At 33.2% G+C, this 19,606-nt stretch overlaps 2 protein-coding genes across 3 annotated transcripts; one reads left to right on the forward strand and one right to left on the reverse strand.

Moving 5' to 3' along the window:
• Positions 1-68: 68 nt before the first annotated feature.
• On the reverse strand, positions 69-3,577 carry LOC132718177 (E3 ubiquitin/ISG15 ligase TRIM25-like). Of its 2 annotated transcripts, none has more exons than XM_060701811.1 (4): positions 2,682-2,830; positions 2,042-2,364; positions 1,070-1,667; positions 69-715 (listed from the first exon to the last, which is right to left on the reverse strand). In XM_060701811.1, exons 2-4 carry the CDS (start codon positions 2,353-2,355, stop codon positions 647-649), a joined length of 981 nt encoding a protein of 326 aa, XP_060557794.1. In that variant the 5' UTR covers positions 2,356-2,364; positions 2,682-2,830; the 3' UTR covers positions 69-646. The 2 variants fall into 2 exon arrangements, with proteins under 2 accessions (XP_060557794.1, XP_060557793.1); XM_060701810.1 differs by lacking the exon at positions 2,682-2,830 and adding an exon at positions 3,423-3,577 and having other exon boundaries at positions 70-715.
• Positions 3,578-7,014: 3,437 nt separating this feature from the next.
• LOC132718175 (protein dpy-30 homolog) lies at positions 7,015-11,526 on the forward strand (the record flags this gene model as incomplete). Its single annotated transcript, XM_060701804.1, is given in 3 exon segments — positions 7,015-7,151; positions 9,204-9,280; positions 11,381-11,526. Coding segments are annotated over 3 exon segments (233 nt in total), but the record flags the coding sequence as incomplete, so codon positions are not given.
• Between the last annotated feature and the right edge of the window lie 8,080 nt (positions 11,527-19,606).

The following is a 19,606-nucleotide window of genomic DNA, read 5'->3' on the forward strand; positions in this document are numbered from 1 at the left end:
TTTTGTCTGTAGTACTACTAGTATATACGTTTTATGTGGCGCAGTAAAACTTCCCTTTACAGAAATTTGATTGACTTTTTGTGATAACTGTCTTCACAAACTGACCTTGGCCATAGGAAACGACACGTAGCTTTTAAATGCTCAGTCAAAAATGTCTTTATTGTGACAAAAACTAATGTTTTAATTGAATAAATAAAATCAAACTCATCAATATATTGAATAAATTTTCAGCCAGAATTTTGAACATTTTTTATAGATTGCAAACATCCGACTTTCACTTTACTAAAGGCAACAACCTGTTACGTACATGACATAATTATATATATAAAAATTTATGTTGTAAATAGCGTCTTTGATGAACCATTAAACTGTCATCAAAAACCTTTGTCCGAGTCATACTTAGATTGAATTAAGCAGCATTATACCAAATAAATTATGGGGAAATGGCAATTTGATTTGAACATTTATAATTATATATGGTATAATAATGTATATGTATAGAAACCATGTTAAATTTTACATCCATACAAATTTGGATTTATATTAACTCACAGCAAGCCTCACTTCTCTCATAAAGATTTAATATAATCCTGCTTGATAGTTTAATAGGTCAATAAGTTCCCTCGCAAAGAACAAGTGTAATTCCTCATGTAGAACAGCTGTAGCATTTTCTGTTGTAACATCGTCGGCCACATATTTGGCAAATATTGCGCTCCTGTAATACAAGTTTAGCTATTTAAAACTACAATCGTGGAAAAAAATGAAAAATTGAAAAAATGTGCTATTTTAATCAATATTCGTGTTCCTAAATATATCAAAAATCTGAAAAAGGTGTGATCCCCCGGAAGCACATATAAAGTTCTGTATTATAAGTATGCTTTAACTTTGAAACCTTTCTTTCTTAAGTGTTACTTATTTCGGTCGTAAAATGCATTCCATTTGTATAAATAAAAAACTTTGTGTTTTTTTCTTTTAACATATGTTAACGTTATACATGAATGCTACTATTTCAATATCAAAGCACGACTTCATTATAGGAAGCTAAAACACATGGAGTCTTTCTGCTTACCTTCCTTGGACTTTTCGCTATGTTTGATACATCATCAGATGCTGAATCTTGTCTTGACTGTTCGTCTTCAATGTATCCTAGGTCAGGCAAGTTTTGAATAAACCTCTCTATTTCTGAATGGGTTACCAGTTGATACTCGTCTTTATTTGGTGATGCATCTAATTTAGAAAGCTTCTGTTTGATATCAGATAATGTCTTCTCTCCTTTCTTTAAAGATATGAAGACAAGAACTTCTTTTTCAGGTGTTGCAGTATCCAGCTGCTCCTTGAGATGAACTAGTTCTTGCGTGTACACCTGTATTTCAGAGTTTCCTCGATTTATAAACTTATTGTTTTCATTGAATTTTATATCCATATATTCAACTGTTTTTCTCTCCAAAGAGTCAAATAAGTCATTTATCACTTTTCGATGTTCTTTTAAAGTTTTAATACACTTTTCTTTTGAGTTTTTGTTGATTATGGCTTTTTTGTCAAAATTTTCTTTGCAGCTCACGACTTCTTTTATTTCTTTGTCTGTATTTGTCTTCATGTCTTTGAATTCTTGTTTTGTGCATATACTTTTCGCTTTTTCAGGTATGTATTCCATATCAGAACAGGACCTACAAAGGACTGTATTTTTAATATGGTTTTTTTCACGTAAATGATACCAAATGGGTGTTTTATTAATTGCTATAATTTGTTAAAAATGCTAGTTTTTTATTTGTATAACAGCTTTTGTTCGGAGTAAGCTTATAAAAACCTTGATAGTCTAGAAAACTAACCGCTCACTGAAAGCTTAATTACAACTCGGGATTTAAACTTTTGGACCCGAAATCCGATAACCAGGACATAATTTGTAATTAGCAAATCTTGTTGGGTTTGACAAAGTACTTTTTACAACTAACTTTTTGCCTTTCTAGTGTGAATAACAATATACCAAACATTTAAACTGAAATACAAAGCATACTATTTTAAGGCATTGAATAAAACTTACCTATGTTGTAACGACACACAAACGTGACAACACAGCGACCCGTGTGTCCCACAGAAGAATTCATAACTCTTGTCATGTGTTTTGCATTTGTAAGGAAGTTTTGACCAAATACCGATGTCTGATCCTTTTAACACTATATGCTTTTCTAGAAGAGGAATTCGCGTATGGAACTGGAAACAGGGTTCACAGAAATATGCTTCGCAGTCGGTGCAATAGTACTTGGACACAGCATTCTTCTCTGTTTTCCTACATGGTGTGCACGAGTTTTCTTCGATTATGAAATTCCTGCCTACAACTCCCTTTTCCGATGTCATGTTTTATTTCTAAATAACATGAACAAAAAAAGATGAAAACAAAATATTTTTGTTATCAATTAATTTGAGAGTATTGCACATAATGTTTATGATGTGTAAATTGTTATAAAAAGGTAATAATAGTACATAAGTGCAGAAAATATTTACAAATAATAGTAATAATAAAACAGCCCTATGTGTGCCATTTCTTTCTTTCATTATGAACACATTGATATGAATTACTTACGATAAATACATCAAATGATGTATCTTCGAGTAAACTTTTCGATGCATGCATAATTATGTTATTATTCCTAAAGTATCTGCATACTAAAGTATTTACATACCTGCTTACTTCAATGTAAATAAAAATAACAACTATCCGCAAACCAGTAGCAAATAACAGAAAAGATATTTTGATTTTTTTAAACCAATACTTATACTAGGTCTGTATATCGTATGTGTATACAAACTAGAATGCGTATTAAACTTTGTAGTAATTGTAGTAATATTTATTAGCTTTTATCTGTTAAGCTACTGCATGTTATAATTTACTATAGTCAGGTATGTACTCGTTTTATAAAATATACTTACAACAAACTTAAGTGTACTTTCGATTTCAATTACACCTTTATTGAAATAAATTAAATTATCATTAAAGTAATCTACATTCCTACTTAGATATAAATGATATCAACTGATAATTTCAAACCAACTCTGCACTTAACTACCAAAATATTTTGATTGATTTAAAGTACAATACATATACATGTACTAAGTTTTTATATCGTACAAGAATATTACATTTATAGCCTAATGTTTCTGTTATAATTTACTTTAGTAATGTATGAATTATACAACAGAATCACAACAAACTTTTAAAAATGTACTTTCGTTTTCAATAAGACCTTTATGAAATAAATGTACATGTAGGCTGGGATATACGACAGATGTAGGACAGATTAATCTTGATAAACATTAAATTGTCTATAAAAGTGTTTAATATATGTATACCTTCAATATATAGTGCGTTCATTCATAATTGCTAAATAAATGCATCATGCATATTAAAAAAAAATATATATTACCAAAATTTGATGTATAGATCCACCATAATAGATTTACGGTAGCATATATCTGGCGTAATCATTCGGAACGGCTCGCCAAATATCGATAGTCAAGTACGATGTAATCAATCCAGATTATGAAACATCTGTTTAAAAATTTATTGAACATGAGGGGGAAGTTTGAAATTTCTCTGAAATTTCATGATTTAAATCAACTTTTACAAGCCATAAAATAATAAACCCGTCATTTTTTTTTAATTATATTGTTCACATTATGCAAGCTACTATAATATGGTGTCTGATTTGGTACATTGCGCGTTGCGTTGTCGATAGCGACAATGCAACCTGTATCGTTATCGCCTTTTCGTCTTGTCGCTAGCGAGAACATGTAATACCTAATGTTTTGTACATACAACACAAAACTAAATTTAAAAAAAGGCAACGAAACGTGAAACAAACATTATAAAAGTTGTAGTTTAAGGAAATCTTAGTGTTAAATAGTGCTGTTTTCTGTTAATAAATGCAATAACCATAATATAATATTACACCTTACATAAGTGTGTTCCTTATGTCAAGGGGCCTTTAATAATATAATAATGGCCATTACGTAAGTACGTGATGCACAAAAAAAGTAAAGTGACCGCCTAAGCGGGCACTTTTACGATTTTGTCGGACTGCTAAGATTTAACGAGGACCCCAATTATTACTTCTTATATATTAAATTAAAATTACAATTAATAAGAGCTATACATGATTGTACATATGAAAAGAATGTTAAGTTTACACTTTCCAGTGGTACTTGTTTTGCTTAGTAAATTCTAGTTTTGTTTAGTATGGGATAGAAATATATATGTCTATTTCGGTGTAAGAAGATCTTTCAAAAGAAATTGAAATACACGATAAAAAAATGTAATAACTGTCGGTTTAATGATAAACGAAAATTGTGAAGTCCAAAGTATGTAAGCATCGAGTTAAATTTTTATTCCTCAAACATCTAATTCCAAGAAAATCATATGGTGTAAATTTAACCTCTTTTTCAGCCTGATTTAAAATTGATGAATTTGGCTGTGTTTATTTTTAAAAAGTGTTTTTGCATTTATTAAATGATCTCGTTCAGTAAATTATTATTAATGAATACAACTGATAGTTACAACATTTCTTCCATCTTTAGAAGCAGCTGATGCAGTTATCATATGTATTGAAATCAAAATTACAGAGACACTATTAAAAGAGCACAGCGAAATGGATTGGGTACGATATATAGGTCGCAAAACGAAATCCAATTGTTTTTTTATTTGTTTTTATTTATTTATTCATTTATTTATTTATTTATTCTGGTAAGAGAATGTCCTTCACGAGTACTTATTAATACAAGTCAACCTGTTAGGAGAAGCTGAAGCCTCGGTTTTTTGCCGTTTGTAAATGACACCAGTAGGTATATCAAATATCACACCACTACGATCACAATGAAATATAGAAAATTAAAAGAAATATATGATTTTTTTCTTTTAGAGTATTTTTGTTGAGAAAATTTACATTTGAGATATAGATATAATTGCAAACATCACAAAAGGATAGATTACAATATAAATATGTCCTAATTATCTTTCAAAGCTATATATTTCGAAACACATATTATCCGAAGTGTGCAAAATTCATATTATTTATAAACATATCTATGTCAATGGTAATTGAAAAGAAATACTGTTGCATTAGCAATAATAATGTATGTTACATCCTTGTGGTTATTTAGATATATAAACGTACATCACTGTGTACGCAAACACATAAATCCATAACATATGGTAACTCTATAGACTGCAGGTTATCAATATATTCCACGTGGTCCAAACAATCCACCCAACAAAACAAAAATAAAAATCCAATTTAACTTACGTCAACACGCAGGTGTTTACTAAAGCTAACAAATGATATTTTTTTTAATTCTTTCAGGACCGTTTCCTTCTTGTGCCACTTTTCTTTAAACCAATGTTCGATGTCATTTTTTTCTTTAGAAGGGACAGTTTCGTTATGGTACAAATCTATTAAGAAATGGACTTCCGACGCGAATTTAAGGTGTCTTTTATCATATCCATTTCATTTTGGAAAACAGTTTCACAATGTCCAACGGTGATAGCTGTGATAAAGTCGAGAATTTCACCTTAAATATGGAACATAAACACTGTGGCACATTAGTAAAGTATATGCCGAATTAAAAAGTAGAATCTGCATCATAAAATACACTTTGAAACTTTTAAAGAGATATACATTGAAAAGTGTACATTCCTGACACTTACCATGCGTGTGTTTTTAGCCAAATGAACTGCATCCAGAGCATATAAAACGCCAGTGCCAGAGCATTTAATACGTCTAAGCTAGAGCATTTAAGACATGTAAGCCAATATAAACACGTAAATAAGAATTAAACAAAAGTCCAAATTTAAATACAGGGGTTGAAGTCACACACCATGTAGATATTCAATAAAAAAAAATCCGCATACCGCTTTTCGTCTCCTGTACAAAGTGTGCAAATGCTGTTGTCCTAGGATGTAAAATGTAGTCATATTTTGGTAAAATTATATCTTTCTGCAAATGAGTCACTGCGCTTTTTAGTGTTGGAGTAGGGTCAGTGCCCTCAGGAAACAATTATGTTAAATTAGCAGACTTGAAATCGTATACATTCCTTGAAAAGCTTACTAAGTAATTTATGTATCATACTTAAAAGTAAGCTATTTCATTGTAGCTTAAAATGATTTGATATTGTTCATTACTTTGTTTTGTTCAAATACAAAATTAATATAATAACAACAAAAATAAACACTTATTAAGACAATACATCATACTAAAATATTATCATTTCATGTCTCCGATTAAATCAATTTGAATAAAAATGGATGAAACTGAAATAAGTGTAATTTGGAGAGAGAATCAGCTCTTGCATGGTAGTTAAACTATACGCCTATAATTATGTTACTCTTTGATAATTTGAAAAACTGGTTGTATCTTAATTATAAGTTATATTTCGAATGAACTGATGTATTGTCGATCATTGTTCTTGACAAACTTTTTTTTAGTTTATTTTTATTTCCTTGACGTAATCTAAGACCAATCGATCACATTTATAGAGGATATTGAATGAGTGTAAGTTCAATACTGAATTTATTGCACAACGCTTATGACGTCACGTCAAAATATATGCACGACCGTGCAATACCATATTTACGGAGTCGCAAAATCGGCACGGGTGTGTGATAAAGACAATTATTGCATAAATCCTACCTTGACGAATAATTATTTAACTGTGGCGAATCAATAGTAAACTGTGGCGATCGTTATTGTGTCGAATCGTTACTAATTTTCACAATTTCTTTCGATTATTTTTAAAAGAAATAATTTGAGTATTTAAGAGTGTTAACGGCTTTAAACAAAATAAACGAATCATATAAAAGTATAAAAATTGACCTCTGTTACCTCAGGTACGTATATTAACGTTAATATATATACCTAGTTGTACCTGTTAACTTGAAAAGTTCTTTGTGTATCTGTTAATTTTTTATTTCAAATACTAAGTTTGGTAATACTAACCTCTGGAATAAATTTAGTGATGTTTAACCTTAATTAGCCCGCATAACCGGATACTAGAAATTAGTTAAACTTTGACGGGATTCATTTATGAGGAATAAACTGAAGGTTTCCAAATTCAAACTATCTGTACCAGTCATTTGCCCTTAGCTACCGTAATGGCGGACGGTAAGTGAATGCTGTGAAAATTTTGCATTTTATTTGAAAGCGTATGTTTATAACAACATTTTGGGACTAATATCTGTTCTGTTCATTGTAATTTGTCCTTTCAATATCGTAAATGGTGAAGAATTTGAAGTACCATTGTAAAATTAACTCAAGAATAAAAAAAACCGCTCTCAGGGGGGCACCTGCTTGTTTACGTCTTACATCGATATGAAACTACTTTTACAGTTCGTTTCTTTCTAGAATTTTGTCAATCGTGTATCATCCTAAAGTAGAAGGTATTTCTCTTCATTTTTTTTGGACACAATATTGATTCACTCAATTCTAGACTAAGATATTTCAATTTTTAATGAGAGTTGAATTTTGAGGCATGAAGTGAGATGAATAACCAGGCATTAAGGCCAGTCATAAGATGGTTTTATTCGTGTGTCATGTTAGGCCAGTCAAGAACCAATTTCTTCAGCAGAGAATAGTGAAAGTGTGGGGAAATACATTGGCTTTTTAGTTTAATAGAATTGCCATTTTACTTCCTGCAGTAACCAGGCTTCTGAAAAGGAAGTGACTAGCCTGGCCCGTACGGCTAGCCAAAAGTTCTAGCCGTATGTTAGTCACGTACGACTAGCCAGGACTCACTGTATTGTCTAGCCGTATGGCACTTTTCAAAATTATATGGAAGTCGAACATGCATATGTTATTTTGTGCCTCATGACTATGATTTGTTGTTTTATTTGTATGAAAGATGAATTTTAAATCCAATATATATAGAATGTAGGTGCTGGCGCAATAATCTTGAGCAAAATGAGGGTTGTTGAACACATTTCTGTTAAGAATTTTACATTACAACATACCCGTATTATTTAAGGACTTCAAAAATTATGGCTTATAAATATAAACATGAAAAAGTAGAAATGATTCTCACAGAAGTACCACTACCAGTAACCAAATATATGTCATATGTTATGCTCAAACAAACAATATTAAAAAAGGAATATTTTTATAGAAAAAAATGTGATTTTTTATGTCATATGCCCGATCTGGCATTTTCACCAGCTTGGTAACGTTTGTCCTTCCTGCAGTAATGTCTGACAATAGACTGACAAACCAGGAGAATATTGGACATCCAGATCTTTATTGCCGATGAGAAACAAATTCGGCAATATAAGGATGTCCCCTACCTATTCAAAAATCGGAGAAATATGGCAGCCCTTATGCTAAAAACACATGTAATTGTAAAATTTTACAAGCTTCCACAATTAAAATAATGATGTGCCAACCTGAAACTCGGCCCAGATCACACTGTTATAGTTTGTACCTCTTAAGTAACCAATTTATCACTGTTGATTTTTTCCCCACCATTTACAGAAAGAGTCCACCTCCACCAACTCTGGAATTTATTGGGTGAAAATGAGGGGAATAAGGAGTTTAAACCCTGTTATCTATGAGCAAGCCGTTTTTCCCATGAGCATGAAACTTTACATTCATTGCTTACTGTACTGGTTTATTCCAGGAACTAATTTGAAAGTGTTTCAATAAACTTAAAGGTTTCAAATTCCAAAACATAGTCTAAGTAAACTAAATTTGTATAAACTAAGCTTGTCAAAATTTGTAATGAAATTTAAGGCATTTTAATGCAATTCTTTTTTGTCCAAGCATTGTTCCATAGACAGACTCAAGTTTTATACCAGTCAATTGATTAATAGTAAATTTTAGAATATCTAAATGTAAATAATTTTTCAAACATGTACAAGATGAATTTTAAATGTACATGTCTGGTACAATGTACTCTTCAGGTAATTATATTATTTAGTAAATGATTTGAAACATGTTAAATATTGTTAAGTACAATTGTTACTAAAGATGATTTTCTTATTCACCAATTTTGCAAAGTATTGCACTATAAAGTATTTGTTTACCCAATTTGCAAACAACAGCCCTTCTACAGTAACACCATCGCCATTTAATGAATAAACCCATACTGTAAAGTGTTCTATAATACTAGAGTTGTAACATGTACATGTATTAGTGTTAAATATTTCTCTTTTTGGCTATTTTTAGATCAAGATAAGAACTCATTGACCGGTGAAAATGTTGGGGAGGAGAACCAGCAACCGGAGATCCCAGAAAATGTACAGGTAAATGACTTTCTGTTGTAGTTTATTAACCCATACTGGTTAAAACTGTAAATGATAAGCCTAGCTTCTAGTATAGCACCAGGCCAACCTGCGTATCTATGCAGTCTCACCAGGGTCTATATACTGCCAAGTTGGTACATGTACAATCATGTAGGTAAGATTTTGTATATTGACATTGAATTCCCTAAATTTTCAAATGGACTGTCCCATATCAAATGTATTTGGTAGGATAAATTACGCTATGTGGCGACTGCCAGATTATGAGATACAATTCCATTTTCTAACTTTTAAGACTGAATTCCTAATGTGAATTTACAGCTTAAGCATTGTTCTGAGGTGTTGCACAGTCTGATTATTACTCTGATAGTACTATTATATATCTGTGCCAACAGCACACTTGAAGTCATTCATTTTTAAATAGAAAATAACCAAAAAAAAAAAATTCCCATTTTACCATTATAACTATGAACCTCATTATTGAATACCAGATATATATATATTACCTTTAAGTCACAAATCTAGTTACATGTATAACTAGCTACATGTAAGCTGCCTAGTAGATAAGATTCTCAGAATATTTGAATTGATTATGGTATATATTTTCTAGTATTAGACTACCAATTCACACTGTGACTGTCAAGGCTCATATAACTGCTGTTTTAGAATAACACCACTAGTGTACACACTAAATATGATATATTTATATAAAGTATGATAGTTTTGTGGTAAACATGAGCTGCCTTTAACACTTATGATTGAAAAACAAAGCAAAAATGATTTGGTCAGAATAAATTAAAATGCTTGTTAGCCCTTTCCCAGCTTGAACTATCATGCAGTCTGGGCAGGCTCCTTAATGGTGGCTGACTGACTTTCATTTCCATCTTGATATTCCCAAAGTTGATAATGGACAGTTCCAAAATAAAAGTTTGACTGGTCCATAGTTTGAGGGTTATAGCCATTGTTTCCAGATTGTAAATGGATAAAAAAAATTCAGGTCAATGGTAAATACTGGTATAGTTAGGTCCATAAGTTTGAAATCCATTATTCAAGGAAGAATGTTAACAAAATTATCATTATGAATGTATCGTGTTTTTTCTTTGCGTAATGTACAATTACTTACGCAAAAGCAGATACAAATAATATTCAACATGGTCACTTGATCTGGTTTGCCTTGTGTCAGGATTGTATTTCAGTTTTAGTTAATGTGTACACTGGTGAAAGCTATTCATATTTTAATGATATGCTTGATATAATCCCATGCATCAAGGTTCACATACATGTATTCAAATATTGTTGTGTCCTCTACCATGAAAAAAATCTGTAGTTTAATAAAAGAAGGTTTATCCCAATGGCTGTAAAGTAGGCTGTCTGTTTTCGAAGCAAATATGTCAGTGTTAACACAGCTACAATAACATAGTACTTTACAATAAATGGTAGAATTCATATTTCATTGTTCTTAAAAAGCAATATCTATATATAGTTACGAAATTGCCTATGATTTTAACTGATTATGAGTGTCATGTGACCGATTATAAGTTTGCGGCCCGGGGCCAATAACTGATAATCATAATCGGCCCGCTGAACACGAGTATGTGCACAAACTGAAACAATGATGTCACATTTTATGTACCTGTAAAAGTAGGATAGAAGCAGGAATAGCTTGATTATATAAATAGAACATAAATGTAATTTCTACAAACACAGCTGTATTGAAATTTAAAGAAATAACATACTAACCAAAATTTCATTTCGAGAAAATAAATTGTGTTTCTACATTCTGTTGGATACAAATAAGGGAAGCAACTCTGTATAAGGTACTGTACCATACAGTTGAAATCTGTACAGAGATAGGAGATGGGAATTTCAATGAAAGAAATATCAAAGTCAAATTTAAAAAACTGCTTCTGTTAGATCTATCAAGTGTATTTAAGACATTCATACACATCATAGACGGGCCAGAAGGTGATAATCTGCCCTGACATGAATAATGATCTCGGGCCATTATTCATTTTGCGGGCCGATTATTACCTTCCGGCCTTACTCTGCCATGTATTTGTCTCTTATTAAAACTAATATTATAAATTTCTTTTTTTTTAACAGAAAATAATCAATGCTGAGAAAGAGGCCGAGGGCTTGCCTGCAAAGAGACCCAAGGTGGACCTACAGTCTCTGCCCACTCGGGCCTACCTAGACCAAACTGTTGTTCCAATACTTTTACAGGGAATGTCTGTTTTAGCTAAAGAAAGGTATGATTAGTTTTCTTATTGATGCATTGTTAGTTGTAAAAACTTGTTTTCATTGTCTTGTTAAGAACAATAATGAATATGAATTTTTAAATTAAATTTTTTTAGAAACCATCTAACACGAGTGTGATAACACTTCGATGTGACTTCATTTGCCTTTATATGCAAAATTAGAGTTAAATATTAGTGTTACACTCTAGGAAAAATGAAGTATGTCATAAATAGAATATTATGTTTGTGTAGGTTCAGTAATAAATTTATTAAACTCGTTAAATATAACAAAGTTATGCTCGCTAGTGGCTTGCATAATATGATTTTATTTAATACTTTCAATGAATTTAGTATTAAATCTACACTCATTTAATATCCTCTATATATGCACTCAAGGATATAAGTAAGATCAAAACAGTGCCATAATTTCTGTTGTGAAAATAATTAATATGCAAGAAAAAGAATCAAACACCAGCTGTCGGTACATATTAGAATATCTAGCTCACAGTTAAATGTTTAGCAGAAACTCGGCAGAGCCTCGTTACTGCTGTAAACACTAAACAGTTACCCTCGAGCTAGATATTCCAGTCTGTACTTGAAGCCAGTGTAAGATTGTTATAAACTGTATCAGGCAAATAGCTCAATTACAACTATCATATGATCAAAATGATGCTATGTCTTGTACTGCTGTAAAGTAGAGGGATTTACATTGTATATATAACTTAGCTTGTCTTTATTTGTGTCTGCCATTTACCTATATAGCTTTTGTTCTTGAAACAAGTTTGCAATAATCATCTGCAGCTCTTTGATGATTGTCTGCCCTACATAAATCACACGCATTAAACTTAAAGAACACATAGTACAAAACAAATATAAAAAAATTGCACTTATATCTGTATGGTGCAAGACCAGATAATCGCCCATTCTCAATAAAATAAAGCATTTGAGGTTGAAAAATATTAAAAATTTGATGTTGTCATTGTGTCAATTTTTATCGCTGAAGTAAAGGTTTAGGGTATTTTGCAAGTTTGCCAGAAATATTTTGAACAAGAAACTATGATATAACAGGATGGCATTTATTTTGGTAATGACACTGTATTTCTTCGGTAACGTAGATTTCAGATCTAATAATGTAACATATTGGCTGCATATTAACCCATTGCTTCATGAGCATTTTGTGAAAAATGGCTGTTTTCATTGAAAAGTCTCCCGTTACAAGTTCAAATTGCTATAATACTATAAAAACTGCTTCAACACTAATCAAACTTGGCACAAATGTTGACTGGACCATTGCCCTTGCAACAACATGCTCAGGCTTAAATTTTCTGTTACCATGGCAACGAGGGGACATCTCAAAATTGCCAAAAATCACTATTTTGCGTTGATTTTTTCCATCAAAATTGATTTCAAAGTGCTGCAACTTCTCAATGGATTGAGATAGAGTCAAATGCTTTTCAGCGTTGCTTACACGTTACCTTATGATCAATCTGGGGTCATTTACAGCCTCTCACAAGCCCAAAATTTTCTTGGCGATGACGGGGACTACGCCCCCCTTCAAACCCCCCAAACAGAAGGGGGCACATCCCCCTTCTGGCAACCCCCTGATGTATCTTTTGGTTGGGGGGCCGCGCCGAAAAAGAGGTCACTTTTTTTAACAACATTTCTCAAACAAAACCAAGTGTTTGGGACCTAAATAAGGCATTTTTTCATCATTTGAGACAACAAAAAGGGGGGGGGGTGAAAAAGGCGTTAAAAGGCGTGTATATGAAGTAATGGGTTAACAGAAAATGATGAAAATACTTGAAATTACCCTAAATCGCGTTTTTTCATGTTTAAACATGGCCTGTCATATAAATTTGATGAAAAATTGTTGTTTTGTAGATTTTTTTTATTTTTTTCATTAACCCATTGCTTCATGAGCATTTTGTGAAAAATGGCTGTTTTCATTGAAAAGTCTCCCGTTACAAGTTCAAATTGCTATAATACTATAAAAACTGCTTCAACACTAATCAAACTTGGCACAAATGTTGACTGGACCATTGCCCTTGCAACAACATGCTCAGGCTTAAATTTTCTGTTACCATGGCAACGAGGGGACATCTCAAAATTGCCAAAAATCACTATTTTGCGTTGATTTTTTCCATCAAAATTGATTTCAAAGTGCTGCAACTTCTCAATGGATTGAGATAGAGTCAAATGCTTTTCAGCGTTGCTTACACGTTACCTTATGATCAATCTGGGGTCATTTACAGCCTCTCACAAGCCCAAAATTTTCTTGGCGATGAGGGGGACTCCGCCCCCCTTCAAACCCCCAAACAGAAGGGGGCACATCCCCCTTCTGGCAACCCCCTGATGTATCTTTTGGTTGGGGGGCCGCGCCGAAAAAGAGGTCACTTTTTTTAACAACATTTCTCAAACAAAACCAAGTGTTTGGGGCCTAAATAAGGCATTTTTTCATCATTTGAGACAACAAAAAGGGGGGGGGGGGTGAAAAAGGCGTTAAAAGGCGTGTATATGAAGTAATGGGTTAACAGAAAATGATGAAAATACTTGAAATTACCCTAAATCGCGTTTTTTCATGTTTAAACATGGCCTGTCATATAAATTTGATGAAAAATTGTTGTTTTGTAGATTTTTTTATTTTTTTCATTAACCCATTGCTTCATGAGCATTTTGTGAAAAATGGCTGTTTTCATTGAAAAGTCTCCCGTTACAAGTTCAAATTGCTATAATACTATAAAAACTGCTTCAACACTAATCAAACTTGGCACAAATGTTGACTGGACCATTGCCCTTGCAACAACATGCTCAGGCTTAAATTTTCTGTTACCATGGCAACGAGGGGACATCTCAAAATTGCCAAAAATCACTATTTTGCGTTGATTTTTTCCATCAAAATTGATTTCAAAGTGCTGCAACTTCTCAATGGATTGAGATAGAGTCAAATGCTTTTCAGCGTTGGCTTACACGTTACCTTATGATCAATCTGGGGTCATTTACAGCCTCTCACAAGCCCAAAATTTTCTTGGCGATGAGGGGGACTCCGCCCCCCTTCAAACCCCCCAAACAGAAGGGGGCACATCCCCCTTCTGGCAACCCCCTGATGTATCTTTTGGTTGGGGGGCCGCGCCGAAAAAGAGGTCACTTTTTTTAACAACATTTCTCAAACAAAACCAAGTGTTTGGGGCCTAAATAAGGCATTTTTTCATCATTTGAGACAACAAAAAGGGGGGGGGGGTGAAAAAGGCGTTAAAAGGCGTGTATATGAAGTAATGGGTTAACAGAAAATGATGAAAATACTTGAAATTACCCTAAATCGCGTTTTTTCATGTTTAAACATGGCCTGTCATATAAATTTGATGAAAAATTGTTGTTTTGTAGATTTTTTTATTTTTTTCATTAACCCATTGCTTCATGAGCATTTTGTGAAAAATGGCTGTTTTCATTGAAAAGTCTCCCGTTACAAGTTCAAATTGCTATAATACTATAAAAACTGCTTCAACACTAATCAAACTTGGCACAAATGTTGACTGGACCATTGCCCTTGCAACAACATGCTCAGGCTTAAATTTTCTGTTACCATGGCAACGAGGGGACATCTCAAAATTGCCAAAAATCACTATTTTGCGTTGATTTTTTCCATCAAAATTGATTTCAAAGTGCTGCAACTTCTCAATGGATTGAGATAGAGTCAAATGCTTTTCAGCGTTGCTTACACGTTACCTTATGATCAATCTGGGGTCATTTACAGCCTCTCACAAGCCCAAAATTTTCTTGGCGATGAGGGGGACTCCGCCCCCCTTCAAACCCCCCAAACAGAAGGGGGCACATCCCCCTTCTGGCAACCCCCTGATGTATCTTTTGGTTGGGGGGCCGCGCCGAAAAAGAGGTCACTTTTTTTTAACAACATTTCTCAAACAAAACCAAGTGTTTGGGGCCTAAATAAGGCATTTTTTCATCATTTGAGACAACAAAAAGGGGGGGGGGGGTGAAAAAGGCGTTAAAAGGCGTGTATATGAAGTAATGGGTTAACAGAAAATGATGAAAATACTTGAAATTACCCTAAATCGCGTTTTTTCATGTTTAAACATGGCCTGTCATATAAATTTGATGAAAAATTGTTGTTTTGTAGATTTTTTTATTTTTTTCATTAACCCATTGCTTCATGAGCATTTTGTGAAAAATGGCTGTTTTCATTGAAAAGTCTCCCGTTACAAGTTCAAATTGCTATAATACTATAAAAACTGCTTCAACACTAATCAAACTTGGCACAAATGTTGACTGGACCATTGCCCTTGCAACAACATGCTCAGGCTTAAATTTTCTGTTACCATGGCAACGAGGGGACATCTCAAAATTGCCAAAAATCACTATTTTGCGTTGATTTTTTCCATCAAAATTGATTTCAAAGTGCTGCAACTTCTCAATGGATTGAGATAGAGTCAAATGATTTTCAGCGTTGCTTACACGTTACCTTATGATCAATCTGGGGTCATTTACAGCCTCTCACAAGCCCAAAATTTTCTTGGCGATGACGGGGACTACGCCCCCCTTCAAACCCCCCAAACAGAAGGGGGCACATCCCCCTTCTGGCAACCCCCTGATGTATCTTTTGGTTGGGGGGCCGCGCCGAAAAAGAGGTCACTTTTTTTAACAACATTTCTCAAACAAAACCAAGTGTTTGGGACCTAAATAAGGCATTTTTTCATCATTTGAGACAACAAAAAGGGGGGGGGGGTGAAAAAGGCGTTAAAAGGCGTGTATATGAAGTAATGGGTTAACAGAAAATGATGAAAATACTTGAAATTACCCTAAATCGCGTTTTTTCATGTTTAAACATGGCCTGTCGTATAAATTTGATGAAAAATTGTTGTTTTGTAGATTTTTTTATTTTTTTCATTAACCCATTGCTTCATGAGCATTTTGTGAAAAATGGCTGTTTTCATTGAAAAGTCTCCCGTTACAAGTTCAAATTGCTATAATACTATAAAAACTGCTTCAACACTAATCAAACTTGGCACAAATGTTGACTGGACCATTGCCCTTGCAACAACATGCTCAGGCTTAAATTTTCTGTTACCATGGCAACGAGGGGACATCTCAAAATTGCCAAAAATCACTATTTTGCGTTGATTTTTTCCATCAAAATTGATTTCAAAGTGCTGCAACTTCTCAATGGATTGAGATAGAGTCAAATGCTTTTCAGCGTTGCTTACACGTTACCTTTATGATCAATCTGGGGTCATTTACAGCCTCTCACAAGCCCAAAATTTTCTTGGCGATGAGGGGGACTCCGCCCCCCTTCAAACCCCCCAAACAGAAGGGGGCACATCCCCCTTCTGGCAACCCCCTGATGTATCTTTTGGTTGGGGGGCCGCGCCGAAAAAGAGGTCACTTTTTTTAACAACATTTCTCAAACAAAACCAAGTGTTTGGGCCTAAATAAGGCATTTTTTCATCATTTGAGACAACAAAAAAAGGGGGGGGGGGTGAAAAAGGCGTTAAAAGGCGTGTATATGAAGTAATGGTTGTTGCTGAGAACATCAATATCTTGTAAAATATTTTTTAACATTTCTGCTGGTACATCAACATATTATTAACATATCTTTTTCTTTGTAAAAATAATTTTTGTATCTTCTTACATCTAATACAAGGTAACCGTTACTAACAGGCATGATAATCCCAACTTTATCTTTAATTTTCAAAAAATTGTTGAATTGTAAGTTGGAGTAACGTATGTTTCACACTCGCTTATTTATGAACTTAATCACGGAATTGAAACTTACATGTAAAATCGACTTTTTTATTTAGGAATCAAATGTACATCATTCTATTGTCATAAAAATGCGATTTTATGTTTTTATATATGCATGTGTAAACAATATAAAGTCTGTTTGATAAAAGTAACGTTTGTTTCACTGTGGTTACTTAAACAAGTTAAAACTCGACCAAAAGTTATCAACATTTACTTACTAATGTCAAATAGAAGTTAATGATGTTGTTATACGTGCTTTCTGACTTCAATTTCCCTTTTGATAAACTTACTTTTAAAAAAGTTGATAACGTATGTTTCTGTAACGTATGTTTCATTTTACATTGAAAGTGGGTTAAAAAATGACGCCAAGACTGTTTAACCCGCCATAATTTGTGGTTAATATATCAGAGTTACACACATGTTAATTTTCTTTCTTGTTTGGATTCTTCCTTGAATGGATTGGCTCTTAAATAATGGTAACGTATGTTTTCTTTTTAAAATGCTGTTGAAAAGATTTGAATAAAAAATGAAAATTTCCGAAAATATATAATGATTTTTGAGAGGCTGCAAGCTTATTTTTACTTATAATTATATATATGCTGTATTATTAAGCATGCATCGATTCAATTATGTAATTTCGGTTCCACTTATTATTGTTTTAGGTTTGTCACTATTTATTTATATGCATTTGGCGACATTTGATCATTCCATTATATCAATGAGATTTTAACAGTCAAATGTAATTTTTACCAATAATCATAGTTCATATACACACAGCAATGACTAATTGCACATGTTTTCGTTTATTCTGGAACTTATTTTTCTGAGACACAATTTCAAAGTTGAAAATTCTAGGTGGCGACAGTAACGTATGTTACATTTTAGGGCATTAATGGTACTTGTAAAAGAAAAAATAACAGATAGAAATGTAAAACTGAGAGTGTCCCTATTAGACAAAGTGGCAGCCACCTTTCTAACGACATTTTGACCTCAAGAAAAACCTTCGTATAAGAGCTACCCAGTGGAACATCAAATGCTGTGTCTTATTGAGAATGAGCGAATATTGTTGCAAGACCACATAACATGTTTTGCAAGACAAGATAAAATGTTTACAAGACCAAATAATATGTTGCAAGACCATGATAACATGTTGCAAGACAAGATAACATGTTGCAAGACTAGATAAAATGTTACAAGACCAAATAATATGTTGCAAGACCGAATAATATGTTGCAAGACCAGATGCAGTAAACTCCGCTTATAACGAACTGGCTGGGACATTCAAAATCTGTTCCTTATATCCGGAGTTCCTTGTATTAAAGCATTTAGCGAATTAGTTCCATGTATTAGGAGTTTTTATAGCGAACAGATTTTACACATACCAAACTGATTGTTTACCATCCTCCACCATTTTGAAGAGCATTTGTTTAAGAAAAATTAGTCATTTATTTTCTCTTTTAGACACAATACCCGAGAGCGTACTTTGTGGAATTTTTTAAAATCCTTTGCTATTGCACCCTTTCTAAATTTTCATAAAATTTCATATTTTATTCCTATCTAAGAGCTAATTTTTCTTTCCATGATTAAGAATAAACAAAATTTTGATTTTTCCTTCTTTTTTAGCTCACCTGTCACAAAGTGACAGGGTGAGCTTTTGTGATCGCTTTTCATCCCGGCGTCCGTCCGTCGTCCGTAAACTTTTGCTTTTAAATGACATCTCCTCATAATCCACTGAGCCAATTTCATCCAAACTTCACAGGATGTTTCCTTTGGTGGTAACCTTTAAAAATTGTTCAAAGAATTTAATTCCATGCAGAACTCTGGTTGCCATGGCAACGAAAGAGAAATCTTTAAATATCTTCTTTTAAACAACCCTAAGAGCTAGAGCTTAGATATTTGGCATGAAACATCTTCTAATGAGTGTCTACCAAGTTTGTTCAAATAAAAGCCCTGGGGTCAAAAATTGGCCCCGCCCCAGGGGTCATTGATTTTCCCTATATGCATATAGTAAAAACTTAAAAAAAATCTTCTTTTAGGAAAAAGAACTGTAAGAGCTAGAGCTTAGATATTTGGCATGAAACATGTTCTAGTGAATGTCTACCAAGTTTGTTCAAATAAAAGCCCTGGGGTCAAAATTGGCCCCGCCCCAGGGGGTCATTGATTTTCCCTATATGCATATAGTAAAAACTTTAAAAAATCTTCTTTTTAAAGAACTGTAAGAGCTAGAGCTAAGATATTTAGCATGAAACATCTTCTAATGAGTGTCTACCAAAGTTTATTAAAAAAAAAAGCCCTGAGGTCAAAATTGGCCCTGCCCAAGGGGGTCATAGATTTTCCC

The sequence above is a fragment of the Ruditapes philippinarum genome, unplaced genomic scaffold (assembly GCF_026571515.1).
Source record: "Ruditapes philippinarum isolate M1 unplaced genomic scaffold, ASM2657151v2 ctg6808_1_1_1_1, whole genome shotgun sequence".
In the NCBI taxonomy this organism is placed as follows: Eukaryota; Metazoa; Mollusca; class Bivalvia; order Venerida; family Veneridae; genus Ruditapes; species Ruditapes philippinarum.

What these genes read in the sequence shown, in the direction of transcription:
- LOC132718177 (XM_060701811.1), bottom strand. Translation starts at nt 2,355, where the DNA reads ATGACATCGGAAAAGGGAGTTGTAGGCAGGAATTTCATAATCGAAGAA. An exon ending in TGTGTGTCGTTACAACATAG is followed by an intron (nt 1,668 to 2,041) that starts GTAAGTTTTATT and finishes AGTCCTTTGTAG; the next exon opens with GTCCTGTTCTGATATGGAAT. An exon ending in TAGCGAAAAGTCCAAGGAAG is followed by an intron (nt 716 to 1,069) that starts GTAAGCAGAAAG and finishes CTTGTATTACAG; the next exon opens with GAGCGCAATATTTGCCAAAT.